This window comes from Oncorhynchus keta, unplaced genomic scaffold, assembly GCF_023373465.1.
Source record: "Oncorhynchus keta strain PuntledgeMale-10-30-2019 unplaced genomic scaffold, Oket_V2 Un_contig_17849_pilon_pilon, whole genome shotgun sequence".
NCBI classification, from domain to species: domain Eukaryota; kingdom Metazoa; phylum Chordata; class Actinopteri; order Salmoniformes; family Salmonidae; genus Oncorhynchus; species Oncorhynchus keta.
Window position 1 is genome coordinate 62,501 of NW_026280614.1, and position 12,500 is coordinate 75,000.

The 12,500-nt window shown below is 52.8% G+C and overlaps 1 protein-coding gene across 1 annotated transcript in view; it reads right to left on the reverse strand.

The window, feature by feature from the left end:
* Positions 1-12,500, reverse strand: part of LOC127919913 (ubiquitin-like modifier-activating enzyme 6) — a gene marked incomplete at its 5' end in the record, with an annotated part of 77,221 nt that overhangs the window by 51,484 nt on the left and 13,237 nt on the right. The window contains 6 exon segments of the mRNA XM_052503744.1: positions 922-998; positions 1,106-1,168; positions 5,261-5,364; positions 6,121-6,244; positions 6,310-6,318; positions 6,320-6,433. Of these exon segments, the coding sequence (XP_052359704.1) occupies positions 922-998; positions 1,106-1,168; positions 5,261-5,364; positions 6,121-6,244; positions 6,310-6,318; positions 6,320-6,433 (491 nt within the window).

The following is a 12,500-nucleotide window of genomic DNA, read 5'->3' on the forward strand; positions in this document are numbered from 1 at the left end:
AACCAGCTATAGAGGAAGTAGGGGCTAGGGACCAACCAGCTATAGAGGAAGTAGGGGCTAGGGACCAACCAGCTATAGAGGAAGTAGGGGCTAGGGACCAACCAGCTATACAGGAAGTAGGGGCTAGGGACCAACCAGCTATACAGGAAGTAGGGGCTAGGGACCAACCAGCTATAGAGGAAGTAGGGGCTAGGGACCAACCAGCTATATAGGAAGTAGGTGCTAGGGACCAACATGCTATACAGGAAGTAGGGGCTAGGGACCAACCAGCTATAGAGGAAGTAGGGGCTAGGGACCAACCAGCTATAGAGGAAGTAGGGGCTAGGGACCAACCAGCTATAGAGGAAGTAGGGGCTAGGGAGCAACCAGCTATAGAGGAAGTAGGGGCTAGGGACCAACCAGCTATACAGGAAGTAGGGGCTAGGGACCAACCATGCTATACAGGAAGTAGGGGCTAGGGACCAACCAGCTATAGAGGAAGTAGGGGCTAGGGACCAACCAGCTATAGAGGAAGTAGGGGCTAGGGACCAACCAGCTTTACAGGAAGTAGGGGCTCGGGACCAACCAGCTATACAGGAAGTAGGGGCTAGGGACTTACCAGCTATAGAGGAAGTAGGGGCTAGGGACCAACCAGCTATACAGAAAGTAGGGGCTAGGGACCAACCAGCTATACAGGAAATAGGGGCTAGGGACCAACCAGTAGAGGAAGTTGGGGCTAGGGACTAACCAGCTATAGAGGAAGTAGGGCTAGGGAGTAGGGGTTGGGGGGAGGGGCTAGTGGGTCGGTGTCCGAGGGGGAGGGGCTTGGGAGTAGGGGAGGGGCTAGGGAGTAGGGGGTAGAGGGTAGGGAGTAGGGGGGGAGGGGCTAGGGAGTAGGGGGAGGGGGAGGGGCTAGAGGGTAGGGACTAGGCGTTGTGTTACCCAATATTGGGCAGTCTGTTGTGTTGCTCCTGGAAGGCATCAAGAGCCAGCATGGCGGCGTGTATCTGCAGCGGGGCCTGAGGGACACATTCACAATGGACAAAACAGGAAACTGCTCAGAGACGGCTCCAACACACAGCAGATCAAACACACAGCACACTGGAGCTGACCTATGACCTCTCACCTCTGGTTTGCTGAAGTCGGGAGTCAGGACCTGAGGCTCAGACAGCTGCTGCTCCATCGTCTCCTGAAGAGACACACGGACAGAGATACGGACAGAAACACGGACAGAGACAGAGACACGGACAGAGGAGACACACAGACAGAGACACGGACAGAGACACACAGACAGAGACACGGACAGAGACACACGGACAGAGACACGGACAGAGACACACGGACAGAGACACGGACAGAGACACGGACAGAGACACGGACAGAGACACGGACAGAGACACGGACAGAGGAGACACACAGACAGAGATGCGGACAGAGACACGGACAGAGGAGACACACAGACAGACACACGGACAGACACACGGACAGAGACACACGGACAGAGACACACGGACAGAGACAGAGACAGAGACACGGACAGAGACACAGACAGAGACACGGACAGAGAGACACGGACAGAGACACGGACAGAGAGACACGGACAGAGACACGGACAGAGACACGGACAGAGACACGGACAGAGGAGACACACGGACAGAGATGCGGACAGAGACACGGACAGAGACACGGACAGAGACACACGGACAGAGACACACGGACAGAGACACAGACAGAGACACGGACAGAGACACGGACAGAGACAGAGACAGAGACAGAGACACGGACAGAGACAGAGACACGGACAGAGACACGGACAGAGACAGAGACACGGACAGAGACACGGACAGAGACACGGACAGAGACAGAGACACGGACAGAGACACGGACAGAGACACACGGACAGAGACACGGACAGAGACACGGACAGAGACACGGACAGAGACACGGACAGAGACACGGACAGAGACACGGACAGAGACACACGGACAGAGACACACGGACAGAGACACACGGACAGAGACACACGGACAGAGACACGGACAGAGACACGGACAGAGACACGGACAGAGACACGGACAGAGAGAGAGACAGAGACACGGACAGAGAGAGAGACAGAGACACGGACAGAGAGAGAGACAGAGACACGGACAGAGAGAGAGACAGAGACACGGACAGAGACAGAGACACGGACAGAGACACGGACAGAGACACACGGACAGAGACACGGACAGAGACACACGGACAGAGACACACACGGACAGAGACACGGACAGAGACACACGGACAGAGACACGCGGACAGAGACACGGACAGAGACACGCGGACAGAGACACGCGGACAGAGACACGCGGACAGAGACACGCGGACAGAGACACGCGGACAGAGACACGCGGACAGAGACACGGACAGAGACACGCGGACAGAGACACGGACAGAGACACGGACAGAGACACGGACAGAGACACGGACAGAGAGACACGGACAGAGACACACAGACAGAGACACACGGACAGAGACACACGGACAGAGACACACGGACAGAGACACACGGACAGAGACACACGGACAGAGACACACGGACAGAGACACACGGACAGAGAGACACGGACAGAGAGACACGGACAGAGACACGGACAGAGACACACGGACAGAGACACGGACAGAGAGACACGGACAGAGAGACACGGACAGAGACACGGACAGAGACACGCGGACAGAGACACGGACAGAGACAGAGACGTTTAAGGAAAAGTCCAGTGCAAACTGTGTAATGGTGCCACAGTATGAGTCAGTATGACACCGTATGAGGCAGTATGAGACAGTATGACACCGTATGAGGCAGTATGAGACAGTATGACACCGTATGAGGCAGTATGAGGCAGTATGAGACAGTATGACACCGTATGAGGCAGTATGAGGCAGTATGACACCGTATGAGGCAGTATGATGCAGTATGAGGCAGTATGACACCATATGATGCAGTATGACACCATATGAGGCAGTATGACACCATATGAGGCAGTATGATGCAGTATGACACCATATGAGGCAGTATGACACCGTATGAGGCAGTATGACACCGTATGAGGCAGTATGATGCAGTATGACACCATATGATGCAGTATGACACCGTATGAGGCAGTAGGACACCGTATGAGGCAGTAGGACACCGTATGAGGCAGTAGGACACCGTATGAGGCAGTATGACACCGTATGAGGCAGTATGACACCGTATGAGGCAGTATGATACCGTATGAGGAAGTATGACACCGTATGAGGCAGTATGACACCGTATGCGGCAGTATGACACCGTATGCGGCAGTATGACGGCAGTATGACACCGTATGAGGCTTTATGACGGCAGTAGAGGCAGTATGAGGCAGTATGACGGCAGTATGAGGCTTTATGACGGCAGTAGAGGAAGTATGACACCGTATGAGGCAGTATGACACCGTATGAGGCAGTATGACACCGTATGAGGCAGTATGACGGCAGTATGACACAGTATGAGGCTTTATGACGGCAGTAGAGGAAGTATGACACCGTATGAGGCAGTATGACACCGTATGAGGCAGTATGAGGCAGTATGACGGCAGTATGAGGCTTTATGACGGCATTAGAGGAAGTATGGCACCGTATGAGGCAGTATGACACCGTATGAGGCAGTATGACACCGTATGAGGCAGTATGACACCGTATGAGGCAGTATGACACCGTATGAGGCAGTATGAGGCAGTATGACACCGTATGCGGCAGTATGACACCGTATGAGGCAGTATGATACCGTATGAGGCAGTATGACACCATATGAGGCAGTATGAGGAAGTATGACACCGTATGAGGCAGTATGACACCGTATGCAGCAGTATGACACCGTATGAGGCAGTATGAGACAGTATGAGGCAGTATGACACCATATGAGGCAGTATGAGGAAGTATGACACCGTATGAGGCAGTATGACACCATATGAGGCAGTATGAGGAAGTATGACACCGTATGAGGCAGTATGACACCGTATGCGGCAGTATGACACCGTATGAGGCAGTATGACACCATATGAGGCAGTATGAGGAAGTATGACACCGTATGAGGCAGTATGACACCGTATGCGGCAGTATGACACCGTATGAGGCAGTATGACACCGTATGAGGCAGTATGAGGAAGTATGACACCGTATGAGGCAGTATGACACCGTATGCGGCAGTATGACACCGTATGCGGCAGTATGACACCGTATGAGGCAGTATGACACCGTATGAGGCAGTATGACACCATATGAGGCAGTATGAGGAAGTATGACAGTATGAGGCAGTATGACACCGTATGAGGCAGTATGACACCGTATGAGGCAGTATGACACCGTATGAGGCAGTATGACACCGTATGAGGCAGTATGACACCGTATGAGGCAGTATGACACCGTATGAGGCAGTATGAGGCAGTATGACACCGTATGAGGCAGTATGACACCGTATGCGGCAGTATGAGTATGACAGTATGAGGCAGTATGAGGCAGTATGGCAGTATGACACCGTATGAGGCAGTGACAGTATGAGGCAGTATGACACCGTATGCGGCAGTATGACACCGTATGAGGCAGTATGAGGCAGTATGACACCGTATGAGGCAGTATGACACCGTATGAGGCAGTATGACACCGTATGAGGCAGTATGACACCATATGAGGCAGTATGAGGAAGTATGACACCGTATGAGGCAGTATGACACCGTATGAGGCAGTATGAGGCAGTATGTATGAGGCACCGTATGCAGTATGACACCGTATGAGGCAGTATGACAGCAGTATGACACCGTATGAGGCAGTATGTATGAGGCAGTATGACTGCAGTATAAATGCAGTATGACAGTATGACAGTATGAGGCAGTATGACACCGTATGAGGCAGTATGACACAGTATGACTGCAGTATAAAGCAGTATGACGGCAGTAGAGGCAGTATGACACCATATGAGGCAGTATGAGGCAGTATGACTGCAGTATAAAGCAGTATGACGGCAGTAGAGGCAGTATGACGGCAGTATAAAGCAGTATGACACCGTATGAGGCAGTATAATGCAGTATGAGGCAGTATGACGCTGTACGAAACTAGATCTGGACAACTTGATGACTGACATTTTGAGACTGTATCAACAGCGGACGAATAAAAACAAATGATCCTGAAAGATGGAATGTTCCCGTTCAGTGTAAACCATTTAAACGCGGTGTTATGTCGTTTAATGAATGTCGTACTGCGGTCGTGTTGTGGTCGTGTTACTTACGAAGCTGTACGTTCTGGGGGTTTTGACCAGCAGGAAGAAGCCTCCGTGTGCATAGGGCTGCAGACAGGAAGTGTCCCCTACGCTGAAACTGTAGGGAGAGAGGACTGACACAGACACACATTATCATCAACAGCGATTACAACCTTCTCCTGCCTGTGACCTGTCATAGGCCTGTGTGACCTGTCATTGGCCTGTCAGTATCAGTACCTGTGACCTGTCATTGGCCTGTCGTATCAGTACCTGTGACCTGTCATTGGCCTGTCGTATCAGTACCTGTGACCTGTCATTGGACTGTCGTATCAGTACCTGTGACCTGTCATAGGCCTGTCTATCAGTACCTGTGACCTGTCAGTACCTCAGTACCTGTGACCTGTCATAGGACTGTCGTATCAGTACCTGTGACCTGTCATTGGCCTGTCGTATCAGTACCTGTGACCTGACCTGTCATAGGCCTGTCGTATCAGTACCTGTGACCTGTCATAAGCCTGTCAGTATCAGTACCTGTGACCTGTGACCTGTCATAGGCCTGTCGTATCAGTACCTGTGACCTGTCATAGGCCTGTCGTATCAGTACCTGTGACCTGTCATAGGCCTGTCGTATCAGTACCTGTGACCTGTCATAGGCCTGTCGTATCAGTACCTGTGACCTGTCGTATCAGTACCTGTGACCTGTCATAGGCCTGTCGTATCAGTACCTGTGACCTGTCATAGGCCTGTCGTATCAGTACCTGTGACCTGTCATAGGCCTGTCCTATCAGTATCTGTGACCTGTCATAAGCCTCTCGTGTCAGTACCTGTGACCTGTCATAGGCCTGTCCTATCAGTATCTGTGACCTGTCATAAGCCTGTCGTATCAGTACCTGTGACCTGTCGCGCGGTGCCGTTGAGTGTGTCCATGCCGTTGACCTCTCTGAAGAGAACACTCTGTCCAGTCTGGAGGCCGTGGGTCCTGCTGTCCATACAGGTTACCACCCCTGGGTTACCCTACAGATCAGAGGTCAGAGGTCAGAGAGGAGGGTGTGTGTGTGTGTGTGTGTGTGTGTGTGTACCTGTGTGATGTTCTGTGATAAACATCTCCTTGGCTTCCTCTCCAGTGGGGTCCGACACCTCAAACTGGTCCCCAAAGTCACAGAACACTCTCACACAGATCCCATACGCGTCACACCCAATGAACTGCAAGGGAACGGAGACGACATGCTTTTAGTTCCCAGGGGGGGGACATCTCTCCTGTCTCCTCACTGCAAGGGAACGGAGACGACATGCTTTTAGTTCCCAGGGGGGGGGACATCTCTCCTGTCTCCTCACTGCAAGGGAACGGAGACGACATGCTTTTAGTTCCCAGGGGGGACATCTCTCCTGTCTCCTCACTGCAAGGGAACGGAGACGACATGCTTTTAGTTCCCAGGGGGGACATCTCTCCTGTCTCCTCACTGCAAGGGAACGGAGACGACATGCTTTTAGTTCCCAGGGGGGACATCTCTCCTGTCTCCTCACTGCAAGGGAACAGAGACGACATGCTTTTAGTTCCCAGGGGGGGGGACATCTCTCCTGTCTCCTCACTGCAAGGGGAGACGACATGCTTTTAGTTCCCAGGGGGGACATCTCTCCTGTCTCCTCACTGCAAGGGAACGGAGACAACATGCTTTTAGTTCCCAGGGGGGACATCTCTCCTGTCTCCTCACTGCAAGGGGGGGACATGCTTTTAGTTCCCAGGGGGGACATCTCTCCTGTCTCCTCACTGCAAGGGAACGGAGACAACATGCTTTTAGTTCCCAGGGGGGGGGGACATCTCTCCTGTCTCCTCACTGCAAGGGAACGGAGACGACATGCTTTTAGTTCCCAGGGGGGGGGACATCTCTCCTGTCTCCTCACTGCAAGGGAACGGAGACGACATGCTTTTAGTTCCCAGGGGGGGGGACATCTCTCCTGTCTCCTCACTGCAAGGGAACGGAGACGACATGCTTTTAGTTCCCAGGGGGGACATCTCTCCTGTCTCCTCACTGCAAGGGAACGGAGACGACATGCTTTTAGTTCCCAGGGGGGGGACATCTCTCCTGTCTCCTCACTGCAAGGGAACGGAGACGACATGCTTTTAGTTCCCAGGGGGGGACATCTCTCCTGTCTCCTCACTGCAAGGGAACGGAGACAACATGCTTTTAGTTCCCAGGGGGGACATCTCTCCTGTCTCCTCACTGCAAGGGAACAGAGACGACATGCTTTTAGTTCCCAGGGGGCATCTCTCCTGTCTCCTCACTGCAAGGGAACGGAGACAACATGCTTTTAGTTCCCAGGGGGGACATCTCTCCTGTCTCCTCACTGCAAGGGAACGGAGACGACATGCTTTTAGTTCCCAGGGGGGCATCTCTCCTGTCTCCTCACTGCAAGGGAACGGAGACGACATGCTTTTAGTTCCCAGGGGGGACATCTCTCCTGTCTCCTCACTGCAAGGGAACAGAGACAACATGCTTTTAGTTCCCAGGGGGACATCTCTCCTGTCTCCTCACTGCAAGGGAACGGAGACAACATGCTTTTAGTTCCCAGGGGGGACATCTCTCCTGTCTCCTCACTGCAAGGGGAGACAACATGCTTTTAGTTCCCAGGGGGGACATCTCTCCTGTCTCCTCACTGCAAGGGAACAGAGACAACATGCTTTTAGTTCCCAGGGGGGGGGGGGGGACATCTCTCCTGTCTCCTCACTGCAAGGGAACGGAGACAACATGCTTTTAGTTCCCAGGGGGGCATCTCTCCTGTCTCCTCACTGCAAGGGAACAGAGACAACATGCTTTTAGTTCCCAGGGGGGACATCTCTCCTGTCTCCTCACTGCAAGGGAACAGAGACGACATGCTTTTAGTTCCCAGGGGGACATCTCTCCTGTCTCCTCACTGCAAGGGAACAGAGACAACATGCTTTTAGTTCCCAGGGGGGACATCTCTCCTGTCTCCTCACTGCAAGGGAACAGAGACGACATGCTTTTAGTTCCCAGGGGGGGGGCATCTCTCCTGTCTCCTCACTGCAAGGGAACGGAGACGACATGCTTTTAGTTCCCAGGGGGGGGGACATCTCTCCTGTCTCCTCACTGCAAGGGAACGGAGACGACATGCTTTTAGTTCCCAGGGGGGGGGACATCTCTCCTGTCTCCTCACTGCAAGGGAACGGAGACGACATGCTTTTAGTTCCCAGGGGGGGGGCATCTCTCCTGTCTCCTCACTGCAAGGGAACGGAGACAACATGCTTTTAGTTCCCAGGGGGGGGACATCTCTCCTGTCTCCTCACTGCAAGGGAACAGAGACAACATGCTTTTAGTTCCCAGGGGGGCATCTCTCCTGTCTCCTCACTGCAAGGGAACAGAGAGACATGCTTTTACAGGGGGGGCATCTTCCTGTCTCCTCACCAAGGGAACGGAGGGCTTTTAGTTCCCAGGGGGGACATCTCTCCTGTCTCTCACTCACATGCTTTTAGTTCCCAGGGGGGACATCTCTCCTGTCTCCTCACTGCAAGGGAACAGAGACAACATGCTTTTAGTTCCCAGGGGGGACATCTCTCCTGTCTCCTCACTGCAAGGGAACGGAGACGACATGCTTTTAGTTCCCAGGGGGGGACATCTCTCCTGTCTCCTCACTGCAAGGGAAGGAGACGACATGCTTTTTTCCCAGGGGGCATCTCTCCTGTCTCCTCACTGCAAGGGAACAGAGACAACCCAGGGGGACATCTCTCCTGTCTCCTCACTGCAAGGGAACGGAGACGACATGCTTTTAGTTCCCAGGGGGGCATCTCTCCTGTCTCCTTCCCATGCTTTTAGGGGGACATCTCTCCTGTCTCCTCACTGCAAGGGAACGGAGACGACATGCTTTTAGTTCCCAGGGGGGGGACATCTCTCCTGTCTCCTCACTGCAAGGGGGAGACAACATGCTTTTAGTTCCCAGGGGGCATCTCTCCTGTCTCCTCACTGCAAGGGAAGGGAGACGACATGCTTTTAGTTCCCAGGGGGGGGGACATCTCTCCTGTCTCCTCACTGCAAGGGAAGGGAGACGACATGCTTTTAGTTCCCAGGGGGGACATCTCTCCTGTCTCCTCACTGCAAGGGAACAGAGACGACATGCTTTTAGTTCCCAGGGGGACATCTCTCCTGTCTCCTCACTGCAAGGGAAGGAGACGACATGCTTTTAGTTCCCAGGGGGGGGGGACATCTCTCCTGTCTCCTCACTGCAAGGGAACAGAGACGACATGCTTTTAGTTCCCAGGGGGGACATCTCTCCTGTCTCCTCACTGCAAGGGAACGGAGACGACATGCTTTTAGTTCCCAGGGGGGCATCTCTCCTGTCTCCTCACTGCAAGGGAAGGAGACGACATGAGTTCCCAGGGGGGGGGACATCTCTCCTGTCTCCTCACTGCAAGGGAACAGAGACGACATGCTTTTAGTTCCCAGGGGGGACATCTCTCCTGTCTCCTCACTGCAAGGGAACGGAGACAACATGCTTTTAGTTCCCAGGGGGACATCTCTCCTGTCTCCTCACTGCAAGGGAAAGGACAACATGCTTTTAGTTCCCAGGGGGACATCTCTCCTGTCTCCTCACTGCAAGGGAACAGAGACAACATGCTTTTAGTTCCCAGGGGGACATCTCTCCTGTCTCCTCACTGCAAGGGAAGGAGACGACATGCTTTTAGTTCCCAGGGGGACATCTCTCCTGTCTCTCACTGCAAGGGACAGGAGACGACATGCTTTTAGGAGGGGGGCATCTCTCCTGTCTCCTCACTGCAAGGGAACAGAGACGACATGCTTTTAGTTCCCAGGGGGACATCTCTCCTGTCTCCTCACTGCAAGGGAAGGGACATGCTTTTAGTTCCCAGGGGACATGCTGTTTAGTTCCCATGGAGGGCATCTCTCCTGTCTCCTCACTGCAAGGGAACATCTCTCCATGCTTTTAGTCTCTCCTCACTTCAACTTCCATGGATCTGATAGGACACCAGCTTGGATTTGATTTCAGCCTGAGGGGGCAGGGCCGTCCAAATTGCACTCTATTCCCTATATAGTGCACCATTGACCAGGGCTCTATTCCCTATATAGGCACCATTGACCAGGGCTCTATTCCCTATATAGTGCACCATTGACCAGGGCTCTATTCCCTATATAGTGCACCATTGACCAGGGCTCTATTCCATATATAGTGCACCATTGACCAGGGCTCTATTCCCTATATAGTGCACCATTGACCAGGGCTCTATTCCCTATATAGTGCACCATTGACCAGGGCTCTATTCCCTATATAGGCACCATTGACCAGGGCTCTATTCCATATATAGTGCACCATTGACCAGGGCTCTATTCCCTATATAGTGCACCATTGACCAGGGCTCTATTCCATATATAGTGCACCATTGACCAGGGCTCTATTCCCTATATAGTGCACCATTGACCAGGGCTCTATTCCATATATAGTGCACCATTGACCAGGGCTATATTCCCTATATAGTGCACCATTGACCAGGGCTCTATTCCCTATATAGTGCACCATTGACCAGGGCTCTATTCCCTATATAGTGCACCATTGACCAGGGCTCTATTCCCTATATAGTGCACCATTGACCAGGGCTCTATTCCCTATATAGTGCACCATTGACCAGGGCTCTATTCCCTATATAGTGCACCATTGACCAGGGCTCTATTCCATATATAGTGCACCATTGACCAGGGCTCTATTCCCTGATATAGTGCACCATTGACCAGGGCTCTATTCCCTATATAGTGCACCATTGACCAGGGCTCTATTCCATATATAGGCACCATTGACCAGGGCTCTATTCCCTGATATAGTGCACCATTGACCAGGGCTCTATTCCCTGATATAGGCACCATTGACCAGGGCTCTATTCCATATATAGGGCACCATTGACCAGGGGAGTCTCACCTGATAGGAGGGTCTCTATATGTAGAGGTCTCACCCTGATAGGAGGGTCTCAGAGGTCTCACCCTGATAGGAGGGTCTCTAGATGTCGCACCCTGATAGGAGGGTCTCTATAGAGGTCTCACCCTGATAGGAGGGTCTCAGAGGTCTTACCCTGATAGGAGGGTCTCTAGATGTCTTACCCTGATAGGAGGGTCTGTCTAGAGGTCTGACCCTAATAGGAGGGTCTCTATAGGTCTCACCCTGATAGGAGGGTCTCGAGAGGTCTAACCCTGATAGGAGGGTCTCTATATGTAGAGGTCTCACCCTGATAGGAGGGTCTCTATCTCTAGAGGTCTACCCTGATAGGAGGGTCTCTAGAGGTCTAACCCTGATAGGAGGGTCTCTATATGTAGAGGTCTTACCCTGATAGGAGGGTCTCTAGATGTCTTACCCTGATAGGAGGGTCTCTAGAGGTCTCACCCTGATAGGAGGGTCTCTAGAGGTCTCACCCTGATAGGAGGGTCTCGAGAGGTCTCACCCTGATAGGAGGGTCTCGAGAGGTCTCACCCTGATAGGAGGGTCTCGAGAGGTCTCACCCTGATAGGAGGGTCTCGAGAGGTCTCACCCTGATAGGAGGGTCTCTATATGTAGAGGTCTCACCGTAATAGGAGGGTCTCTATATGTAGAGGTCTGACCCTGATAGGAGGGTCTCTAGAGGTCTCACCCTGATAGGAGGGTCTCTATAGGTCTGACCCTGATAGGAGGGTCTCTAGAGGTCGCACCCTGATAGGAGGGTCTCTATAGGTCGCACCCTGATAGGAGGGTCTCTATATGTAGAGGTCTGACCCTGATAGGAGGGTCTCTATAGGTCTCACCCTGATAGGAGGGTCTCTAGAGGTCACACCCTGATAGGAGGGTCTCTATATGTAGAGGTCTGACCCTGATAGGAGGGTCTCTAGAGGTCTTACCCTGATAGGAGGGTCTCTAGAGGTCTTACCCTGATAGGAGGGTCTGTAGAGGTCTGACCCTGATAGGAGGGTCTCTATAGGTCTCACCCTGATAGGAGGGTCTCCAGAGGTCTCACCCTGATAGGAGGGTCTCTAGAGGTCTCACCCTGATAGGAGGGTCTCTAGATGTCTTACCCTGATAGGAGGGTCTCGAGAGGTCTCACCCTGATAGGAGGGTCTCTAGAGGTCTTACCCTGATAGGAGGGTCTCTAGAGGTCTTACCCTGATAGGGGGTCTCTAGAGGTCTGACCCTGATAGGAGGGTCTCGAGAGGTCTCACCCTGATAGGAGGGTCTCTATATGATAGAGGGTCTCAGGTCTCATTAGGAGGGTCTCTATCTCTAGAGG